The sequence below is a fragment of the Nymphalis io genome, chromosome 25 (genome assembly GCF_905147045.1).
Source record: "Nymphalis io chromosome 25, ilAglIoxx1.1, whole genome shotgun sequence".
Taxonomy (NCBI): domain Eukaryota; kingdom Metazoa; phylum Arthropoda; class Insecta; order Lepidoptera; family Nymphalidae; genus Nymphalis; species Nymphalis io.
Genome location: NC_065912.1, coordinates 458,372 through 484,433, shown reverse-complemented (window position 1 = coordinate 484,433; position 26,062 = coordinate 458,372). Strand labels below are relative to the sequence as shown.

The window sequence follows — 26,062 nt, the reverse complement described above, 5'->3', positions numbered from 1 at the left end:
ACCGACTCTTATTTCCTTTTCCGTTCGAGATTATATTCAATAAATACTATTTGTATGTCTTTAATAATATTTCATCTAAAAATATTAAGTATTGTTCATATATTTAAGTCTGCATGCATATATTTATATGTACCTTTTAATGTTAGATTATGTACATATGTATTTAAAACGGTTAAAATTACATAACAATTCGAGCTCTACTCGTATATGATGTGATTTATATAATTTCATGAAATTAATTGAATACAAACAGAACGATATCAAACAAATACGTTATTGATATAAATTATACGAATCGAAGTATTCTCTGTCAACAATCATTGCGAGCTGGTTCGCGGTTAAACTATTAATGATATTCAATAAATTGTATTTAGGTAGAACTAATTACCATACACAGACACACGCACACACAAAACTACTATAACAAAGGTTGATCTAGAAACTTCTATTATTTTTTTTAAATTTTAATAACTTCTCTGCGATGTTTTCGACGATAAACTAATACTGATTTAAAAATATATATGTAGTATATTATACATGCGATAGTAATTCTGTCTGCTTCGCCTTCACAGCTATACCACTGAACTGATTTTGATGAAATTTATTATGAAGCAAGATTGAACCCCAAGGAAGGAGATAGTTTTTTTTACCTAATACTTAACCCCCTCCCCTTTCTTTACTCGGTGTAAGTGTGTTGTTCGTTTTCTCGATAGAATCTACTTTCCGAACCGATGTACGACGGTAGTTTTACATTTTATCTCACAAGATGACAAGTCAAAATTGCTTTTAATTTTGTTTGATACTCAATGAGAAAAGCCGAGGTGTCCAGTGGTAAGAGCGCTTGAATCTTAACCGATAATCGTGGGTTCAAAACCCGGGCAAGCACCACTGAATTTTCATGTGCTTAATTTGTGATTATAATTCATCTCGTGCTTGACGGTGAAGGAAAACATCGCGAGGAAACCTGCATGTGTCTAATTTAACCTAAATTCAGCTATATGTGTATTCCAACAACACGCATTGGAGCAGCGTGGTGGAATAAGCTCCTAAACCTTCTCCTCAAAAAGGGAGAGGAGGTCGTAGCCCAGCAGTGGGACATTCACAGGCTGTTACTGGTACTCAATGAGAGGGAATTGTTAAGTCTTGTAATTATAACGCTTCGTCTTTCAGGTGTATTCGATCCTTTAATACATAATTAATCTGTAAAATCTGAACAAATCGTTATAAATGACGTAATCCAAACAACGATGAATATCGCGTGTCAGCCAAGTAGGCCAGCGGTATTAAGTTTGCAACAAGATCGTAATGGCGGACCGATTTGTTCTTAAGGCTATGATTAAATAATAATAATTAATTAACTACGTCGTTGACAGTTGAGAGTTAGGGATCTGTTTGTGTGGGGTTTTCTTTGTGCTCTGACGCGGGAATTTTGAGAAATGTAAATATAAATGTACGGTCTTTAAACTTATTTTTTAGGTTTAATATTTCATCGTTTGAACTATTTATGACGAACCAGTTGGCGTGGTTGGTAGATACTTGCCTTTTCACGCCGAAGGTTGTGGGTTCGATTCCCACCCAGGACAGACATTTGTGTGCATGAACATGTCTGTTTGTCCTGAATCTGGGTGAAATTATCTATAAAAGTATGTATTTACAAAAGAAAAGTAGTATATGTAGTATATCAGTTGTCTGGTTTCCATAGCACGAGCTTTGTACAAGCTTAATTTGGGATCAGATGGCCGTGTGTGAAGAATGTCCCAGGATATTATTATAGGATATATCGTTTTCTTTTTATAACAGCATAATCTTTTAGGAATGTCAAAAATTACAATACTGCTTTATAAACGTGTTATTTTATTTATGGTAGGACGGCAAACAAATAAATGTACACCTAGTGACACTGTCAATTATAAAATCTAAGACATTATATCCTTGTGTCTGCTATTACCCTGGTACTGTCACCCTTCAACCTACACAAAGCAATACAAAGTATTAGGGGACAGGATAGATGAGTGGACCCTATTTGACTAGCCACGATAACTACTGGCTGAATTATAATTCAATAATTCTATATCTGTATCTATTGATAATGAGAATCGGTTTCAATTAATTAGTACCATGAATTGTAGTTTACGGCTTTGTTCAAGATTTATAGGAGTTCGCTATTGTAGTAATTAATTATTATCTAGTATACACATAATAGAACGTACATTTAAGCCCCAATACGAGTACATTAGAAACTTTTGATTCCGGTCTATTTATATTAAAGAATAAATAAATAGCAGTACACAACGCTACATTTAATTTCATTTCAAAGAAGTCACGTTTTGCGTTATATATATATATCCTATTTATATTCCTATTTTTTTTCTATACAAAATACCACGCAAAATATACTATATATTTTCACATTACTATGTTTTCAATTACGAATACATAACTAATATTATATTAAAAAATACGTTTTTTTTCAAACACGTACGCGGACTGGCAAATGGGCCACAATGATAAGAAGTCATCACCTCTCATAGACATTATCACCACAAGAAACATGAACCATCCCTTACATTGACGATTCGCAACGTACCTTGGGATCTAAGATATTAAGCCCCCTTGTGGATGCATTTAACTGGCTGATTTAACCATCAAACCGGAACACGAAAATACTATTGCTATTTCGCAGTACAATATATGGTGATTGGGTGGTACCTACCCTGGTGGGCTCACACAAAGCCCTACCACCAAGCGAATCATAATATTAACATTAAAATACTTTCAACGTTGTAATAAATACAAGATACAATTTCTTAGCGGATACTTAGCGAGAGTTTAAGCGTTTTCTTAAAACCTTTCCTTAAAATGTTTGCTCGTGCTAATAGTGTTTGTTTGTTTGTTTGTCGGAGTGTCGCGTGTGACGCACTCGGCGCGAACGAGTTTGTGTTATGTGAACTATTTATATTGACACTTGAGTGAGTTGGACCCGTTGAACGAATGTGTTAATACATGAAGATTTATCAATGGAACGACTTATAAATCGTTTAAAGAAACAATTGGATGTTCTTTACAGACAAAAGGAACGATAAGAGTATCTATGACGTCGACTCTTTGCAGGTTGGCGTCACAATTTTGAAAATATTTGTTATTCAAGTAGGCTCGTATAAGCACTTTTGAATTGTTATGTTACATGATTGAATTGAATGTAAAGCTTTATGGCAGAGAATAAAGCAAATTGCAAATTATGCAAAACACGATAGTCATAGGTCGGTGACGTCATAAAAAAAAAGTAATAATCTTTGATATCTGAAGACATTCTTTGTGATACAAACGAAATCGTATCAGAAGTACTTGATAATTTCTCCGAAGTCACAACGCGGCCCTAAGTTAGTGAGTTTCTAAGTTTTAATTGTAGGGCCGGGCCCCACTTGCAGTGGAACAGAGTCGTTGTAATTAGTGTACGTTTGAACGACTGTCCTCATTAAACGACTCTTGTTTCTTAAGGTGGATAACGCTAAGCGTAGTATTTTTGTACTTTTAGAAAGGAAAATTTATTATCTACGTATACGTGTAGAAATCGAAATATGTAAACTTCTGTTTCGTAATATTTTGTATTGCATTGCCATTTACAAATAATAAATGAAACTTTAATAGAGTCTAACATATAAAATATAGTGAATGTATCGTATTCTATGGGTTTGGTCCGTTGTTTACACTTGTGTGATGGTTTCTGTAATAGTGACCTCAACGTGTACTGGATAGCACTTTTAAAGAGTTGTTTCAAGGGATACAAAACATTAGCTTGATAATAGACTTGTATATAATAGAGCCTTGAGTAAAGCAGTTTTGTATATAAAGAGGAAACACACTTTGGATATTTATAAGAGCCCTTAACCGAATATAACAACATACTCGTACAACCAATACAACACAGTTAAATGTTTTAGTTAACTTGATTGTGACGACTATTTTTTTATATATTAGTTTTTAATTATGTCTGACGTTTTGACAAAGTTCTATGCAATTGGTGCACAAGCTGATTATATAAGGACGAAAGCCTACAACGATAAATTATATTTAGGTTTTACTGGAAATTTGACACGACTTGAAGAGCTACATAATTCAACGTGGCCACGAGTTACGGATGAGTGTGTCAGGCGATATGACCTAAATTTTAGACTTACACTAAAATTTTGGAATTTACGACTTTCTTTACGAGTTTCATATAAAATTTGGATGTAAATCATACAACGAACGAACGCCCTTTTTGGTTTATTACATGGTTACTGACCTAAAAAAATACAATATAATATTTTAAACCGAATATCGGTTTTAGATCGTTAATCCGTAGGGCTATATTCCCATGAAAGTGTTATGCGTGTTCGACCGTACTTACGCAAAGCTGAAAGTAATTTCTCGATCCAATAAAATTCCGTTTAGCGTCCAAATTTGGCGTTCAATTTTTTTTTGTAAAACTGGTAATCAATACAGACCGATTTTGAATACAAGCCTATATATTTGTATTTATGGTTTCAATATTAAAGAGTAACAGTACAGTAACAGCCTGTTAATGTCCCACTGCTGGGCTAAGGACTCCTCTCCCTTTTGAGGAGAAGGTTTGGAGCTTATTCCACCACGCTACTCCAATGCAGGTTGGTAGAATACACATGTGGCAGAATTTCAATGAAATTAGACACATGCAGGTTTCCTCACGATGTTTTCCTTCACCGTCAAACACGAGATGAATTATAATCACAAATTGAGCACATGAAAATTCAGTGGTGCTCGCCCGGGTTTGACGCCAATGTTAAAAATATTATTATAATTTACACCTTTTGATATTTTACAGCTATTGGTATAATTTACACTTATTGGTCTCAACTTTCTCCTTATAAGGAAAAGTTTCAGAAAATTATATTGAATACTAATACAAAAAAATTATCGTTGCTCGAATCTTAGGTAAAAGAAATTGTTTTGTTTCATTGTTATTAATAAAATGCTAAGTGTATTTTATGGAATGGATATTTGCGAAATAAAATTGTAAAATTAAGAGTGATCGTAAATAACGAAGATATTAATTTGCCGGATCCGAGATGGGACATATGAACGTTACACCACGAGGTTACCACAAATGTAATTACTGTAAACATAATTATATTTTTATATTAAAAAAAAACTGACTGCCTCATTTTTTCAGTGGCAACATATAAGGCTATACATCCGGAAGTACTGGGGTCAATCCCCAGATCGGGCATAAAAGGTTTTTCCTGTCGAAGATTTTGAGTAGAAGCCCAGAATTGGAAGTTGCAATTGTGTGCATTTCCATCCCTCTGAAAGCGCGTAAAATCGTTGGCCCTGCACTCTTCCTGGTCGTGTCAGATTGCCTTCCCGTCGGATTATGAGTGAGGGAATAGAGAGTGAATCTGCTTATGTGGTTACCTTTGTGCAATATCATATATCGTGCGCAGTTTGCTAATCTCTCTTGAGATTGGCTGGCTGAAATCAGTCAGGAAAATATTATCATCATCGTATTAAAAGTGTGACGATATAACTTTTAGGGACTTCAATAGATAAACATCTGCAAGTCTTATGAAAAGAATATTTGATTTAAATTCCGCGTTTTCATTTTATTTTGGCAACGCGAAATGAAATTCAAAAAAAGGGTCCAAGTTCTCAATATATATAATAAGATCACGATCATATTGACGTCACGAACGCAGCAAATTGAATGGAACGGGAGACGGTTATTGGTTTTACATATGTATCATTCTCGTGTAGACGCAACATTTATGTAATTTCAATTTAATGTTTATGGTGTACAAATGAATTCTCATGGCTTGTATATAGAATACAATATTATTTATTTGAATTTTTTTATTATTAATTTCTCGAATTAGTCGAAGTAACTAATTGAAAATAAATATATAACAATATGTATTGTATGTATAAGACCATCTTTTTTTTAATACCAGATAGCAATGTTTTCAATGGTTACAGCATTTGTCTTCAAATTATACATAACAATACACGACAAAATCACATATACTTTTGCACGTTAAAACATGATGTTTGGTTCTAAATGGTTGTGGCTTTTTATTTAATGTTATATTTTGGAATTGCGAATCACAAGGGTTTTGTGTTGTTGAGAATCCAGTGTTACAAGAAATATCAAATTATAATTTGATCAGCAGTTAATCATAAATAGTATTAGATTTAGAAAAAAAGCATTTCACGTAACTTTGGCATACAGCTTCCATACAAGAACTTTTCTATCAAATAAAATTGAATTTATAATGAAATTTCCCGCTGTAACTGGCGCCACACGGCAAGTTATTACGAAATTATCGGACCCTTTGACTAGCGCATTAATTGCGAGTAAATTTTATTAGAACGTCGTTTGAACACTAGTGTCGCCTAATGGGTCCTTTGGTAAGTAACGGAGTCAGCGGCGGGCGGGGGCCTTCTACTTGGGAGGACAAGTTTGGCAAGTGCTTACGAGTCCGTCTCATATTCTTTCAAAACATACAATTTATCTGTACCGCTGACAGTGTTTTGTCTCGTGCAATTTTTAAGTGGATCTATAATATTTTTATATAACACATAGGCGTTCAAACGAGCTTTCAAATTAGCATCGTAAGAACAGATTTTTAATCAAATTAAAGCAAAAAGCAAATCAATTCAATAACTTACGATTCACTGGTGGTAGAGCTTTGTGCAAGCTCGTCTGGGTAGGTACCACCCACTCAACAGATATTCTACCGCAAAACAACAGTACTTGGTATTGTTGTGTTCCGATTTGAAGGGTGAGTGAGCAATTGTAATTACAGGCACAAGGGACATGACATCTTAGTTCCCAAGGTTAGTGGCGCAATGTCTGTGGGCGTTGGTGACCACTTACCATCAGGTGGCCCATATGCTCGTCCGTCTTCCTATACTATAAAAAAGTTAAATTTTTTATGTATTTGTTTCATTTTTCAATACATAATCGTCTAAATTTTTTGTTAAGCAATAAATATTGGTCTGGTGGAAAACATTTTTTTTAATAATAAAGGTTAATGTTTTATATTTTTCAATCCGTTAAATCTAATTTTAAAACGGAGTCATAACACAAATGATAAAATAAACAGAAGATAATATTAAGGATTACTTTTGCGGGTTCACAGATCTCTTTAAGCTAAGTAACAATGTAAATATAAATACTAAAGTCTGTGCTCCTATTGTATCACAACCCGAACCTACGTGACAAAAGTGAGATCGTCAAAAACTTTTTATTCACACAGTCATTTATTTATTCTACCGCAAAACAGTAGTACTTGGTATTGTTGTGTTCTGGTTTGAAGGGTGAGTGAGCCAGTGTAATCACAGGCACAAGGCATATAAAATCTTAGTTCCCAAGGTTGGTGGCGCATTGGCTATGTAAGCGATGGTTGACATTTCCTATAATGCCAATGTCTAAGGGCGTTGGTGACCACTTACCATCAGGTGGCCCATATGCTCGTCCACCTTCCTATTTTATAAAAAAAGTCAGTCAACCTTCAAATTTGACTCCCATCTAAATATTTTAAGCTTTTTATAATTATTGACTGAAACAGATGTATAAATACGAAATAAAGTACATTATAATCAAAATCATATAACACTACTTTGGAGTTTTGCGTTTTATAATTTATATTAAGAGATAATCGAATAAAAAAAAAACTTACGCCCTCTCATTTTAATCAACTTGACAAAGAAACCCCGGTATCTTGCTTATTTTCCAATTAACTTTCACGAACATTCTTTTAGATCTGTGGCGCGGTGTGTCGAGGGAGAGAGGGGAGGTCAAAAGGGCTCTTCATACCACTCCGTTTAGACATTTGTAAGACTCGGTCTAAATTTTCGTTTGAATATCATTTGTACAAGTTAATTGTAAATTACTTTCATAAATATGATCGTTCTCCAGTGATTTTTTAGCATATTTGCTTTAATATTTAAAAAGAAAAGCAGCTTTTTAGATTACACGGGTATTTTTATATTGCAAAAGATTAGCTAAATCGTGGATAGTGTTGCTACGCGAAAAATAAAATTAAAGAGGCCGCCATTTTGTCACAAATTAACCGTCAAAGCGCAAGATGGCGGAGAGTGCGCGTTACGTAAGAAATTACTTTGAAGTACTTCTTTGCTCTGTTTGGCCTTTGCTATGTGCTCTATTTTAAGCTAGAGAACTAGAAATTATAAAACCTTTGTTTCTAGGTAGCTTGGAATATTTTAAAAGTGGCTAGTACAATGAACGCGTAACAAGTATGTATATTTGACATTGTATAATAAGAGAACAAAAGAACTTGCCTCTTCTTTCTTATAACATTATGAAAGAGTAAATTAAGTATGTAAAAAAATGCTTCTATTGAATAATCTATATTTGTATTATAGATTGTATAATTATTTATGCATTAAATATCACACATCAATAGAGGTAAAGTTTCTTAAAATTAGTAATTCGAAAATTAACTTATTTGAGGATGTATTTTTTCAATAGTATTTTATACTATGCTATAAATGTGACTGCGGCGTACCTACAGCTCAATAATTTGTTCTAGAATATACAAATTTCAATTCATACTAAATTTGTATGGGCGACTCGTGTTGCACGTAAATTCGAAGTTAGTTTCAGATAACCCTTGCTTTACGATACATAGATGCATCGATGTTACATCGATATTATGTATCGCTGTGTACAATCGACTCGTTAGTCGTGACATACAATTCGGTAAATGAATTTACAAACATTTACATAATAGTAAGTCAATTTTGGAGGGAAATATTTGTTGTGGGGTAGGTATTGCCATCGTATGGCAAATGAAGTAAATGTATGTAATTAATCTAAACATAAAAGTAATGAATGAAGCTGTATAATTATATTTCTGCTGCTGCTGTACATGTTATATATTTTTTTACTACAAAAAATATATTTGTACGCCAATAATAATGGATACTGCTTTTTGGCAATGAATTCACTGTTTACTTTAAAAAATATTTGTGACATATTGATATGATTATTTTTATTTTTTGACAGTTGAACAATAAATAATTTTCATTTCAAAAACTCAATTGATCGCGTTTGAATCGAGTACACAAAGTACACACATTCGTCGTGTTGAACACGAAACATAAAGGCTCTTCAGACGAAACGAACGAATTACCCGTCGTGTGTGGAGAGCCAGGAGGACTCTTGACCTCTTTCGCTGATTTAATTGTTCAAACGGCTTTATTGGCTTTTGTAAATTAAAAATCGTATTTAAACTTTCAAAACAGATTTTTGTTGTATGTCTATAAAAGAAACTAAATATATATTGATAGATGTATAATAAAGTTGATAGATTGATAAAATAATTGTCGAATTGGTTTTAGAATGTTGGTACTGAGCGTAAGAATTCGCCATAGAACGTCATGCAAATTTTATTACTTAAACTATTGGTTTATTTAGGTGTACAACACACGATAGAATAATATGTAACGTTATCATAATATAAAAGAAATAATACTGACAATTGACAATCAGTAAATAAGAAGTACATAAGACAGGTATATAAATTGAAATCATTAAGTCATTTCTCATGCAGAGCTGTATCAATATGTTTCCAGCCATGGGAATTAAAGTCATAACTTACAATAACTTTTTTATTGGCCCGACCCAAGGATTGAATCTAGGACTTTGATTTGCAGCTTCAAAACTTGTTCGTTTCTTTTTTTCTTTCACCGCAAAAATTTAATATAAAACACTAGCATTTGCCTGATTCATATACATATTTCATTCATATATAACATGTACATAACTAAGTGCATCCTAATAAGTATATACGAGTGGATTATCCCAGATTGCTTGACGTTAGAAAAATAAAGACTTTTTCGAATCTGACATATTATGCAATCTTGTATCTTCAGTTCATTATATTTTCGTACTGTTATAATTGAATTACCTAACCTTTTGATAATTATCGTTAGAATAAGGTTCTATTAGTTTTATTTCTCACTAACCTTATCCCTGATCTCCTGCCTCATCTTCTCTCTCTCCTCTTCCATCTTGCGGTGCTTCTCCTTGCGTCGCTCCTCAGCCTCACGGATCGCTTCCTGACGTTCGCGTTCCGCTTCTTCTTCCTTCTCCTTATCGTCGCTGTCATCTCCATCACCACCAACCGCGCCTGCGTCAAGGATAGGATTGTTGATTTAGTCTCATCTCAAGGTTATACGGATGTCAATATACCTATTTCATTATTTATTTACATTCTAGATATTATCCATACGTTCATTATTACAATACACAAAGTCGCCGAGCTTAAGTAGAGATAGAAATAAACGTAATAGTTTGAAATAAAATAAGAATATTACGCAATAAAACACTGAGAAGGGTTTTAAAACGATAAAATTACGGAAGCGTTTCATTTGCGTCACCGTTAAAATAGGCTCTGAAACTGTCAATTCCCCGGAGCGTCCCAGATGCGTAAAAACAATTGAATCGTTAAACTCGAAGTAAACTTGATTGCATTGGTAATTTTGATCGATACTAGACGACAATGCATTTGCACGCAACTGACTCGGATCAACTAGATCCGCCTTTAACCGGTTCGGACCGGTTCGAACCAGTTTAATTCAGCCGAAAGGAATCCGACATGCCGCCATTCAAAAATCCATTACACGTCAATATAAGCATTTGTCCCGAGCGCCCGGACGCGTCGGAATTCTGAGCCTATTTTCCGATAGGATGGCTTTTAAAAGGTTTTCTGTCGCCTGATGGGTTCGAAACTTTGGCGGGTTTTTCTCGTTTGAAGCGATCAGTTTAATTATGAGAACGATCGACTATTTTTCATACTTTCATTTGAACCTTTAAGCCTGGTGAAAAAAAATTATACGTTGAAATGAAATTTCGGAGTATAATGTATGAGAGAAAAGCGTAGAATATATGCCTGTATAATATGTTTCGCAAAGTACTCTTCTGAGAATAACGACCGTAATAATTATTGTTCAAAATAATCCGAATATATGTTTCTTTTATACTTGATTTCATTTTGTGTCTAGTTTAAGCCAAGATGGCCTAGTGGTTAGAACGCGAACGAACTTAATTGTATATAGTTCACTGCGACTACATACAATGAAATTTGTATTTAATACAGTAGTTGTAAGTTTCTGCCGAGAGAGCCGAGGTGGCCCAGTGGTAAGAACGCTTACGCGTAAGATTTACATCTTTACCGACGATCGTGGGTTCAAACCCGGGCAAGTACCACTAATTTTCATGTGATTAATTTGTGATTATAATTCATCTCGTGCTGGACGATGAATTGGGTTTTTAATCAAAGCGTTTTATTTGTAACTACTACAAGAAATGTATAAATACGGAACCGACGTGGTTTGTGATGTAAGACGTCAAAAGATAAACATAAACGTTTGGGGCATATCTTAATATAATAAAGTTTAAGCCCTTATCAAGTGACCGGTGAACATACAAAGATATATAAAAAAAGACATACGATTCAAAACTAATTTTTCGAATTACTAAGTGGTTGGTGGATTCTTGCCTTTCACGTCAGAGGTTGTGGGTTCGATTCCCACCCAGGATACATATTTGTGTGCATGAACATGTCTGTTTGTCCTGAATCTGGGTGTAATTGTCTATATAACTATGTATTTACAAAAGAAAAATAGCATATGCGGTATATCGTATAGTTGTCTGGTTTCCATAGTACAAACTGTACAAGCTTAGTTTGGGATCAGATAACCGTGTGTGAAAAATGTCCCAGGATATTAATTTCGTATAGTCTGAACTCATATTATAAATACGAAAGGTTCTGTTTGTCTGACTATCTTTTACGACTAAACCACTGAACCGATTTTAATGAAAGTTTATATGAAGAAAGCTTTAACCCCAATCTTAACACAATATTAAAAAAATGTTTTTTCATATCATAAAAAAAAATTAGAATTATCAAAAGCTTGCACAATTCTCTCGCTTAGTAAATTTTCGCACTCAACTTATTACAAGGAACATCAAAGTGTTATGGGTGTTGCATGTATTATGCGCGGGTTCAATGAACCGGGATCGATAACAATCTCATGAAGTATTGTAGGCATTCGACGTTCTGACGTTTTCGGTAATGATGTTTACATACATACATACATACATACATACATACATGCTTACATGCATACATACATACATACATACATACATACATACATACATACATACATACATACATACATACATACATACATACATACATACATACATATTGTAATGGCATTGTAATTGTGCGTGTGTGAATCGTTATTAATACTAACGGCATACACATTGTTCAGCGGGCGATTAAACCAATGTCGTGTTTTCTTCTTTCAAATGTCAAATCAGTAATGACAGAAAGAGCACGTGAATTTGAATCGAAGAGCAAGCACTGATTTACACAACTGAAATTTCACGTGCTTAATTTGTGTGTTACAATTCATTCTTTCCTGGAAGAACAAGTGTTTATGTATCGTATGGAAATCTGTGGGTGGAATTCATCCTTCTCCTCAAGAAGGATGGCACGGCTTAGACCAGTGGGAGATTTAGTCTGTTTCTTTATTACTACTTACTTTATACGTCATTTAAAGAAGAAAATAAACAGACTGCACCAATTACATTAAATGAGTAATATCCGTAAAATGCTAAATAGTCGGGTGAAACAATAAAACAACGCTCATTTATCCAGAGACAATAAATTAAAAGCTGTAGATTAAGCTTAGCAACATTTAGCAACTAAAAATTGTTAAAAAAAGTAATGTTCATGGAAAAATGTTTTAAGAATAACTTTTATTCATTATCAAAAATTGTTGCAAAGATTGGGCTTCTATATAAATTTAACCGTAAGTCTACGGATTAATTGAAGTAATATTTATTTATGATTAAAAGTTTTCGCTTATTCGACGTTATAATCCCGCAGGATCTAGAAAGGGATTCCATTAGTTCCGCACACCTAAAAAATATGATTATTATTCAAATTCCCGAATGAATATTCAGAGTCTTATATTTAATTACGACTCAGACGACTTGAGGTCCCGAAAAAAAAAATCCATATTTCACGTACAGTCAGCAGAAAAATGTAATTTAAATTTAATTTTTTGATTGAAGTGTCTATTGAAGTTTGTTTTTATCTTACCCGTTCTCATGAAGACTGAATTAATTGTTAATATAATTTTAATGCCTATAAATAAACAAGATATTTTGTGTTGTTTGGTTACATATTATCGTGAATTCAGTTTGTGACCTGTTCTCAATCCTTTGAAACTAAAACTATTTGAACGTACGAACGAACGATTCGGGCGTTATGTACTTACATAACGCCTAAATCCTTCGTTTACATAATACACGTAACAAAATATTTAAATTATTATGTAGCAGCGGTAACCTAAAAGAAAAATGTCGTTTTGGTTTTTATAATTCGCAAATAGCCATATTAAACTAAAAAGAGACAGATAATCACAAACAGACAGTTCAATATTATTTATTTGTATAGAAGTTTCATTTATCCGATTGATATTATTTGATATATTTTTAATATAGAAGAATACGAGTTTACTGGTGGAAGGGCTTTGTCTAAGCTCGTCTGGGTAGGTACCACCCACTCATCAGATATTCAACCGCAAAACAGCAGTACTTGATATTGTTGTGTTCCGGTTTGAAGGGTGAGTGAGCCAGTGTAATTACAGGCACAAGGGATATAAAATATTAGTTCCCAAGGTTGGTGGCATATTGGCTATGTAAGCAATGGTTGACATTTCTCACAATGCCAATGTCTAAGGGCATTGGTGACCACTTACCATCAGGTGGCCCATATGTTTGTCCGCCTTCCTATTCTATAAAAAAAGAGTACATTGTTGTAAATAATAAAATTTCTCTAGCAATAATAATAATATACTACTTTGATTTGAAAATTGTTTTGTATCTTTAATTAATACGTGTTCGGTTAAATTAATTAAAACAGCCGAGATGGCCCAGTGGTAAGAAAGCGTGAATCTTAACCGATGATCGTAGGTTCAAATTTGGGCAAGCTGAATGTGGTTCAAATTTTCATGTGCTTAATTTGTGATTATAATTCATCTCGTGCTTTACGGTGAAGGAAAACATCGCGAGGAAACCTGCATGTGTCTAATTTCACAGAAATTCTGTCACATGTGTATTTCACCAACCCACATTGGAGCAGCGTGGTGGAATAAGTTCCAAACCTTCTCCTCAAAAAAAGGGAAAGGCTTAGCCCAGCAGTGGGACATTTACAGGCTGTTAGGATACGATACGACGGTTAAATTGAACATGGCGAAAGTTCGTGATGTTATTGGTTCAGCACAGGCTAGATGAAATGTCATTCGCATGATCATTGGAATCGAACTCGCGGTATAATGGACGCTCTTATTGAAACTGCCGTCAGTAAATTGAGTCGTCATACTTCAGGAATTCCTTTAATATCGTTTAGATGTACAGACAGCAGAAAAATCTTAATTTTTTATATAAAGCATCTATCCGTAATTTTAGCCGCATATTTGTATGTATGTCTACTTATTATTCACACTAATACTCTAAAGTAGTTTATCTATTATAAAAACTAATATCAAAGATATAGAAATTAGTTATTTACAATTATATTATCGTTCGTGTAAAACTTATATTATAAAATAAAGCAAGACGTGTAATGAATATATGTATAAGATAAAAGTATTTTTGGAGTATCCATTTGAAAGGGGTTAAAATTGAAATCATTTTTAAAATATTAAAAAATAGTTCCAGTTAGATAGAAAATTTAATCTACACACAAAATAACAAATCAATATCGACATTTTTTTGCCGACCATACGCGACACGTTCGAGTCTGGACGTGCCTATGGTAATGGGGGTTGAAATGTGTAATAACGGAGCATTCCTGCGACGCGGTTCCGTGCAATAAAATATTTATACGAGCTCTACGATTTGAGTATAACTCCCTACGCCTTTGAGTTTTATTATACGCCATTGCCTTGCCATTATTAAGTTCTAAAACGACAAAGATTTTAAGAAATACTTGCATTGATTTATGCGTGTGAATGGAGAATGATTAGATGTTATCACGTTCATAAAGACACGAGTTAGTGGTTTTATATATATACAATTAAAAACCTAACTGAAATACTCCACGATAGCGCTTTGTGCAAGCTCGTCTGGTGATAACACTCATTAATCGCTTATTCTTCCGCTAAGCAGGACTATTTTGTATTTTTGTGGTCTGGTTTGTGAGAAGTAAGCTGGTGTAACCACATGCATAAGGCACATAAAATCTTAGTTTTTAACATAAATGGATGTAAGGGATGGTTAATATTTCTTATAGTGCCAATATCTACTGACGCTTAAGCAAATAACACACACACATTATTATATACTTCTAATTATTTCGATTGAGTTTCGATCACCGCGGGCAATTCGCACAAGTATATGCACAAACACAGGTGCAGGTTACTTCTCTCAATTATTGAAATTCGAGCTTTTAATAAGTATATTTAAATAAAATTATTTTTATTAGATCAAATCAAGATTTGAACCTGGGCTTTAAAGATCTGCAGCAGTATATGCTAGCCACTTACTAAAGAGAACAGCTACGAGTATAATTAATGAAAGAACGAACGATATTATAAGAATAAAAATAATTCATAATATTGTACTTAAATATGAATAAATCTAAAATGACGTAGGTGCTATTTAATATTGATGTATTCACGTTGTAACAAATCCTTACGTATTTGGAGCCCTGTAATCTTTACTAACGTTCCAATTACTAGAGATGTCACGCTTCAAACAGAATAGACGTATATCAAGAACCCAATCTAGCCTTAACAGCTGATCCGTGCACGGGCTGCTGGGTTGCCAGCAGCAGGTTCGATCGTATCTCTATGAGCTGATTGTTTGCTTGTAATTGAAAATTCAATTAAAATATATAAAATAAGTATTTGTAAAAATAAAGAATAACAATTCCACAAATTGATAAATCATTAAAATAACCATTATGGTTAAAAACATAAAAAGATATAAACAATAAAAAGCAATGTTTACATATTTTATAATATAAAATTTTTGGGACTTTTTATATGTGTTGTGTTTGTGTTAAGTTTTTCTTTATATATATATATATGTATGTTACATGTTTTAGTGTAAGTGATTTTTAGTAATTAAATATTTTATCACGTATCATACATTGACAAAGAGCTGCTGACCTTGAGTCAAAGTACTGTTATTTGAGACACGATTCTCAATTTAATTATTATTTTTTAATAAAGAAATAAAAAGAGAAATACATGTAGATTTAATTCAAAATGTCTTACGGAGTTTGAATATATGTTTTTATTATTATATGGTTATATTTAATCTATTCTATTAACGCTCAATGACTCACTATTATGTGAAGCTGTCATAACTCAGTCTCAATAAGAAAACTTCGTAATATTAGTGTAGTTTCCTAAAGTTATCTTGCAAAATCCAATTTCAATCGGCCTCAGAATTAGGTTATGTCAGTGTTAGACGAAACTCGCCTGTCTACGACTCTAGGCTGGTAATTCAGTTATAAGCGAAGCCTTATTGCGTTGAGACTCTGCGATAGTTGAGTTACAGTTTAGCGTGAGATTTTTTTACAACTAGCTTTTGTTCGTAATTTTGAGTGACAATTATTTTAATTTTAATTTTTGTGTCATATAAACAATAAACAAGAACTGTATTTTACTAAGCTGTCTTGTTGGTCGAGTGAATTTATAAGGTTGCAGTGTCCCGAGTCATGGGGTACAATTCTCAATCTGATCATGAAAATATTTTTTGATTCTTAAGAAATTTAAATAGAAAACTAGAATATTGAAAGCTGTTTATACTCCCGTGCCTCAGAAAGCACGTAAAGCCATTAATCCTACGCCTGAACTCTTTCCGGTCGTGTCAGATTGACGTCCCGTCGGAAAATGAGAGTGAAGGGCTATTCCCTAGTGCATTTGTATTTGAGCAAACACTTCTGCACTTCTATCTGTTGAATATGGTCGCCGTGTCATCATTATCATTACAAATAACATACAAGTATTTTGGTTTAATTTCTATTTTATTATTATTCGCTTTGCATAAGATCGTGGTACTTCGTTTGTACTTATTTGTAGTACAACATTCATGAACGTTGAATGAGACGAAAACAAGTCGGTCATTCGGTTCGGATATATGTGCTTAATTATATTATATGTGCTTAATTTGTGATTATAATTCATCTCGTGCTTTATAGTGAAGGAAAACATTGTGAGGAAATCTGCATATGTCTAATTTCACTGAAATTCTGCCACATGTGTATGCTGCCAACTCGCATTAGAGCAGCGTGGTGAAATAAGTTCCAAACCTTCTCCTCAAAAAGGGAGAGGAGGCCCTTAGCCTAGCAGTGGGACGTTCATAGTCTGATACGATACGATATGAAAATAATTTAATATAATGGGGTGTGATAATGGTGTGCAATTGTATATTAGGGCCATGAGTTTCTTTTGGTTCTAGGCAGAATCTATATACAGAGCAAATAATAGGTTTTTTTTAAATTATTTTAATCAAGTGCTTGTTAAATAAGGAATATTTTGATTGTAAAATCATGTTATACAAATGTGCCATCTGTAAAACACAGGCAATGTCACACACACACGCAGCCGTTACGTATTATTACACATGCATATGTATACTCACATAATAGCAATCAATATGTTTACTTACGGAAAATAATTTGTTTACAAAAGCCAATACGTCAGTAAATATCTTACGATCTGTTTACATTGTCTCGTGTAAACAAACTCGTAAAATCGGTCAAGTGGGATCACTTTGTGAATTATGATTTTACGATTAATAAACTAACCTTCGCCTTATATGTTTATATTTTGCCCGAAACCGTCCCTTAAATATGTTTTTATGGAGGATTAAATGCGATTTATTCAAATGAGTTATACTCGTATTTATGTTCTTTCCTAAGTGTTTTTTTTTATATTTATCACATATAGGCGGTAGATAATGATTGTACCGTTAGAATCGACTTGACATATTTTTGGGCAATGAAGAAATTTTGATTAAGCATTCACTTCTATGAGTTTACAAAAAAAAAAAAACATTAAATAACATATTGTTGATTTTCACACGTATATATCATTGTGGCTGATTAATATTGGTTATATAACTTTACTACGATCCATAATACGTCATTAATCATGAACATCAACAAATATAAAAACAAAAATATGTTTGATTCATACAAAAACAGACACGAAATACCCAAGTATAACGCGAGTAAAATCTTTTCTGTATCTAGTTTACCTACAGTACACTATGATAATATTATATATTTGTTATGTAAAGTCAATCACATACAAAACAACAAATACAAACCTAAATTCATATAAAACACAGTCGTCTATTTCGAATGCTTTCGATATTCACATGAAAGGCATTTGAAATATACAAATAAATATTCTCGATACTCAATAGAAAATAGTTTGCATAGCAAGCTATGAATTTTTCAGCTTAGGCTACAGACGTGTATATCGATCGTTCTAATAATAGACGACGGCTAGGTCGGTAGGCTGCACTGCATGTTACAAGTTGTCTAGCAAACTCGTGACGCTACATACTTTAAAAATTCACTAATCTCATCTGTTCGAGCGAATTTAATGTGTAAAAACTGATTGAAACATAATTATAAGCTTCTCAAATATTTATTAAAAAAGTACTTAGAACACGCGAATGGAAACGTCACTTACATTTATGTTATTGGATTTTTGTTCGTTGATCGAGCTATCAACGAAGCTTTAACAATTAGTTGTAAAGTTGCACACCTGACTGCGACATTTCGAAATATTTGCGAGTGCATTTACGATGAGTTGTAATTTCTGTTTCATTTGTTGTTCAACTGCGATCGAGAATTGCTTCGAAACTTTATCTGTTTGACTGTCGATTTGACAATAAGTAATCAAGATAGAAACAAAACATAAATATAATGAATATTAATATTTAATTTGTTATTGTATTAGATTTAGGGACAAGAGAAGAGGGAGTATAAGATTACCAACAAAGTTGGATGATATAATAAAGAAATCATTATAGATAGAATAGCGAAGTAGACGGGATACACAGAATCAAACACATGATAGCAAAAGGAAAAAAGACCAGTCAAAAATGGTCAGGCTCACCTAATGGAAAGTGACTATGAAAGGGCTTGCAGGTGGTTTGCCGGCCTTTAAGGTATGAGGAAGCTTTTTTTTTGAAGATTTCTATTTGATATCGGTTCGGAAAAGTCACCGACGAAAGTATAGAGATGTAGAGAAAATACGCAAAACGCGTTAAAGATCCATCAGCTCGACAAAATCGTGGATTGTGTAATTAATTCTCCTTAACCCTAATTCCAACATGAGAAATGTTCATCGGGAAATAGGTTAAGATAAATTCCTAAACACCAATTCATAATTCCGCTCAATTTTTCTTAAGCGCGACCGACAGGGACGGGCTTATTTTATTAAATTCAATAAAAAATGCTCGGGAGTTAAATTCGCAGGGACTCTCGCTGGGGACTTCGCCTTTTTTAATTAACTCCTCGAGAATCCTTTTACAGTAATTTCAATTTCAGGGATCATTTTTTTAAAGCTCTTAACCAACTTTTAGCCGTGAAGAAATAAAATTTCACTTTAAGAATAATAAATTAAACAACATCGATTTTTTTTATTATATGAATGTTTTAAATTACACTTTTATAGCAAATCTAAGCAACGTAAACATAGTGAGTTGATAGGGCTACGTGATGTGGCTACGACGTAGCTCACGCTAGGTGATATTGCTACGACGTAGCACGCATCAAGAAACTTGTTTGATAACATTTTAAAATAGCTATTGATGTTTAATCGTTGCCGATACATATTGCTATAGCCTCATATATATATAGTACATTCAGCCTCATATATATATATATATATAGATATATATATATATATATATATATATATATATATATATATATATATCTATATATATATATATATATATATATAGGCTGAATGTACTCCTAAAATTTACCTGCTCACCTCAATAGAAGAACTCTGTAATTTACAATTCGTGTAATTCTACAACTTGGTTAACGCTTTCCCAAACGTAGACTTATTAACTTTCCAACAGTTATTCTAACTGTAATTACCTCAAGTTTTGAACCTTTGTCTTCGAGGCGCTTCACGCCACTTCGGAATTCTTAAGAATGTCTCTTGTCCTTTGTATTTAAAACAATACGAAATACCTACAAAAGATGCTAAATGATAGATAACTTAAATAATAGTAATTTTATGCTATACAAGACTTTCATCGTGTTTCTCATTTATATTACATGTTCTATAAAAACAATTATATAATATCCGACAGGCGTGATACGATCATTTGCTAAAATTTATGGCAGAACATTAATGTAATTCGTGGCCATTATTATTAAGCCTTTGTTGTTGATATTATACATATCCTATTTTTTTTTGTTTAGTTACTAAAGGAAAATATATGTGCTTGGATTCCAATTTTAAGTAAAAATTAAGTATATGAAAATACCCGGTTAACAACTACCGGTTCTGTCGACTGAGCTCTCGCAACTGTTACACATATACAAAATTGAGATAAATCCTCTTATACTGTTATACAGTAACAAACAATGGCAAACAATTGCTTAATACGACATTCCGTCAAAGGATATGTCGAATAAAACGTGTTGGGTTAATATCACGTCGTGCGGTGATGCGATATTGATACGAGCTCTGTAAACATTTGTATATAAATACCAGTACGTGAGCAAAATATATAGTATAATTAACGTGAATAAAGCTTTACTATATATAATGAAACTGTAACGTTTTATTCAAGCCTGAATATAAAATATACTTCTCATACAAGTATTCTGTTGTTAGTCAACAAATTGTATCCTGATTGGTATGTTCGCTTGTAATGTAAAAACCTAACTTACTTCAGCTTCAGTTTTTTTTTCGAGTTTTTACTGATCATAAAAGAATATTAATTTGCAAAGGTTATATGGTATGACCTCTTTTCTACGCTACAAATACGAACAGTAATATTCGAATGTGAGTATGACGGTAAATGAACGTTTTATTCCGATAAAACAATAGTATGTCGATGCTTGTCTTTAGTTACTTTATATAAATGACAAGCTAGTCAAGTCAACTACTTGCGTTTGTGTGGCTTCATTCAATTACTAGGTTTCAAAATAATTACGTTTTATGCCCTCGTTATAATAGAAGTCAAATATAATTTAAATACGTTTTTTTTACCTCTAATAGGCCAGCGTTTCATCGTTGACTTGCCTGATGTTAAGCATCCACACGGTCTAGGATGTAGCACGCTCGCCTAGAAGAAACTTGTTCACTCTGGATTTGAAGACACCAACGTTGTACTGTTCAGGATACAGATTCAGACAAAGAATTCCACAGTTTCGCAGTGCGAATGATGAATGCAGATTCAAAGCGTTTCATAAGTAATAAGTAATTTGCATTTATCTTTCTTGAGACAGTTTTTTTATAAGTGGATGTTGGTATATTTGTTTGAGCTTTTCACGTCGTTTGACTGATTAACATAAAATTTGGTATTTATATTTTTTGTTCATAGAGAAGATTTTTATACTTTTTGCTTTGTTCTAACTCTACTAACAGCCAGACTACGCTGTAGTATCGTCAACTTCTATACTTATCAACCGATTGTCATGAAGAAATGTAGGTAGAAATTCCACATCATACACATTCGTCTATCCAACAAACAACGGAACAGCGAGAGAGGTTAATTTATCTTCTTAATACGAGTATCGATATCTTATAAACACACAACAATATTTTACTTCAGAATATATTTTCTTCCTTTCTCTAAGTAGAGTAAACAACGAGTAGATTGCTAATTTGTAAGAATTATTCCGCTTATCGTTTCGTATAAAAACTACTTCCACGTCGATCGTATATATTTATTTCATTAAGTGGCGCAGCTGGGAGCTATTTTCTTTCTTTGCGACAGATCGCGTTCAATCGAGTTAACCGACTGTCCGGAAGATGGATTTGTGTTAATTGAAACTGAACGTTCAACGGGAACGACTTTAAATTAAAAAACCGTCTGTGGTTGAAGTTTTTTATGTTGGATTGATTGAGATTTTGTGATACGGCTTAAATGGATTGCACGTTTGAGTTTAAATAAAATAAAACTTGATGTTGTCCGTCCGTTTTGCTCAACATTTACATTAAATTAAACTATTGATTATTGAATTGATTATTCAAAAATATCAAAAATATAATCCTACTATACATGCATCGATACTATAATATTAAAATTCGTTCTGTTGTCCCAACTTTCGTATTTTTAAATTTATTTCAGGAAGGTATGCTTGCGAATAGACGACGTGTTGGTAAGCTGCCACTAGTTTAAACCACTTTTTCATCACCATCATCATCATCATATCAGCCGAAAGTCCTTCCGTCCTTTGGGGGAGGCCTTCGTCCAGCAGTGGACGAAGATTTCCACGTTGGCTGATTTTGCGCTGCCCGCATCCAACGGCTTCCCGTGACACCACTTTTTACACCGTCTATAATATTATCTCTAAAATGTTTGGTTTCGTATGTTATTACACTCAGTAAAAGCCTTTGAATGTCCCGCTGCTGGGCTAAGGCCTCCTCTCCTTTGTGAGGAGAAGGTTTGGAGCTTATTCCACCAAGCTGTTTTAATGCGGGTTGGTGAAATACACATGTGACAGAATTTCTGTGAAATTAGGCACATGCAGGTTTCCTCACGATGTTTTCCTTCACCGTCAAGCACGAGCTGAATCATAATCACAAATTAAGCACATGAAAATTCAGTGGTGCTTGCCCGGGTTTGAACCCACGATCGTCGGTTAAGATTCACGCGTTCTAACCACTAGGCCATGTTAGCTTAAGCTTGACACAAAATGAATACAAGTAAAAAAGAAACAAATCTTCGGATTATTTCGAACAATAATTATTACGATTGTTATTCTCAGAAGAGTACTTTGCGAAACATACATTATACTCCGAAATTTTATTTCAATGAATCACGTACATTTAAATTTTACACTTTATGATACAACTGATTTTTAGACACTATTGAAACAATACTGAATATTTTTTCGTTTCGTGATTGTTTTATTTGAAATCTGTCCATGTTTGTTGTACGAATGTGCATAATATATATCGCGACAGTTTTTGCTCCTCTGGGTATTTATATATTTCAAAAAAGAACATTCTTTTACAACATATAACAAATGACATCCGAATGCCGATTAATATTTATAAATAGTGATAAATTTAAGTGAATTTTATTTAAATCAATAAAATTCAAACAATTACATAGCAAAGTACTTTATTAATAATTAATTTCCCTTATCAAGCCTTAATCTTAAAAAAAAACATCAGATTATATCTATTTTATTTATGTAACATTATGTGGAACAAAGAATAACATAATTCAGACCGTACCTGTGCGACGTGAAATATGAATTTTCGAATTTTTTTCATATATTTTACTAAAGGATATTTCGAGGTAAACGAATTTGTTTATTTATCCGCATGTGTTTGTTTTCTCCCGGTTATTTTATCGTATCACATTTCTGTTTCACGTAAGCATGTTCGTTATTTGATTAAAATATTTTTAAGCCATATCTTGTTTATACTGGCGTGTTATGTTTCTATATTATTTAGTATGAACGAGAACCGATTGTGCGGATATACAGGTTAATTTCAACGAAAGAAAGCGGGTTCAAATTTGGGCAAGCACTAATGACTTTAAACATTTAATTTTTGTTTATAATTCATCCGCAATGTCTAATTGTGACACATTACAATTGATCGCCAAACGGTACTGTAGAAGCTTGGTGGAGCTCCAAGCTTTTTCTATACAGGAGATCTCTGTCTTTATTTCTATACAGTAATATTTATTTCGTGGCTTCGCTGTGTGATGTTTAGTTTCGAAATAATAAAACGAAGTTTATTTAAAAGCTATTAAGAAATTTCCGCTGGTTTTATGCACGAACGAAATATTAAAGTTATTTACAACAAAATTATATTTCTTTAAAGCAAAATACAGCAAGTAATCTATGTTGTACTGTTCGTGGGTTATTACAATGTTTCGTTAAACTGAAATAGGGGAAAAGTTACTTAAATAAATTGCTTTTTACTAAAGGGAATAGCTGTTAACAAAAACATAGATTATAAATATGTTTATGTTAAGCTCAGAGAGCCTTTCCTCGATATTTTTTCGTTTTAAATTTACGTTTCTATATGGGTCCGAATAAACTGAAATTTTCGAACTGTATAACATGTCGCGCGCACCATTTGTACCATATATATGTAATATAGATATTTTATTATAATAATGATAATCAGATGAATAGTTAAGATGTGAAAGCGTAATAAACAAACTCATTTTCCGCATTTATAATATTAATAAGGATTTAGTTTAGAGACTAGCGAATAGATCAAATAGGTTTCTTACCTATTTGACCTATTCGCTAGTCTCTTAAGTCCATAGAGTATAGCGGTATTGTGCGACATATAATTCACTTACACCATCAAAGCGCCGCCAACCCGTATTCACTTTATACAATGTGTTATTGCACGCAATACAAAACCCATGATACAAAAAGAAATAGCATTTTGAATATAAGCCATGGTAAGGCGGCCTTATCGGTTATATTCATCTCTTTCAGGCAATTTCTATTTTATTTTTTTCCTTGTTTTTTTTCGAATTACAGTTAAAAAAAAATTAAGAAGATTTCTCTTCCTCTACAAATAACGATTGTTAATAAGTAAATAACTTTCACAAGTTTCAGTGTTTATAAATGTTGGTAAAGAGTTTCATTGTTAAGAAACCTTTTAAACAATTATATAAAAAAAGTAATGCGTCCACGAAGCCGTACATATTGCCTGAAGTATCGCAGCCACGCGATATGTAAAGTAGTTTGTGTGGTGTACGAGAAAGGTGAATATGTTTTATAAAACCTACAATTATATCAGAAAAGCTAAAGCGACTGAACGCGGTACTACCATTGAATAATCTGATATGTACGGCCTTTAAATATAAAATAACGAATGTCCACCTGCGGTGAAGCCCTGTATCCTTTTCTGTATTCCTGATACATGTAGGTTATATATTAAATGCCATAACGATCACTCGAGTAGACAAACACATAACCACACTTTCACATTTATAATATGATAAGGAATAATGCTTCTTACTTTACAAAGCATTAGAAGTAATTTTTCCATTCCGCTTATTCTTTGAGTTTCAAAATTCTCAAAACTCGACCCTAATATCGATTTTAGATGTTACAATAAAAACATTGATTTGTGACTCGGTCACAGTCCTCGGAAAATAGAGGCAGTTATTCGATTAGATAACCGACACAGACATTCGCTTCCTGTTCTATGCAGGAATGGAATGTCGTCGTATCTTCGCAAATGATATTTGTCCCCCTTTAAAAATTCACAAAAGAATTTTTTATGGCGTCTTTGCAATGAATAAAGAACGTTTCAGTTCATCAATTCGAGTTTAACATATTTTTTCAAAGACCATGTAAAAATAAGATGAAACAATAAAGAAGTAGAAAAATGTTTTTGAAAACCCCTGATATCTCTTATAATATGTATATATACATAAAATAGTAGGATTGTTAAAAAGCCGTGATTAGCCCAGACGTGAATTTTGATGTGCTTAATATGTTTTTATAATTCTAGTTGAAGGAAAACATCGTGAGGGTGAAAATATGACACGTTTTTCCACTAACCACCGTAACCGCTTGATGGAATAAGCTCCAAACCTTCCCTTCAAAAAGGAGAAGCCGACATTTACAGGCTGTAACTTTAATCTAGGCGCTGTATATGATGATGTAATTAATTGATTAGTATACGAATATTCGACATAAATCCAGTCACGTTTCTTGTTTTTGATATTTAGAATTAAAACATCATATAATCGGAATCAAGAAGGCTCTTAGAAAGACCTTTCAATCGTTAT

The 26,062-nt window shown here is 33.1% G+C and overlaps 1 protein-coding gene across 2 annotated transcripts in view; it reads right to left on the bottom strand.

The window, feature by feature from the left end:
- The window catches only part of LOC126778314 (complexin), a 297,079-nt gene that overhangs the window by 13,151 nt on the left and 257,866 nt on the right, over positions 1 to 26,062 (bottom strand). For both annotated transcript variants that reach the window (XM_050501817.1, XM_050501818.1), the window contains one exon: positions 10,009 to 10,172. In XM_050501817.1, the coding sequence (XP_050357774.1) occupies positions 10,009 to 10,172 (164 nt within the window). The remainder of the gene's footprint in view (positions 1 to 10,008; positions 10,173 to 26,062) is intronic.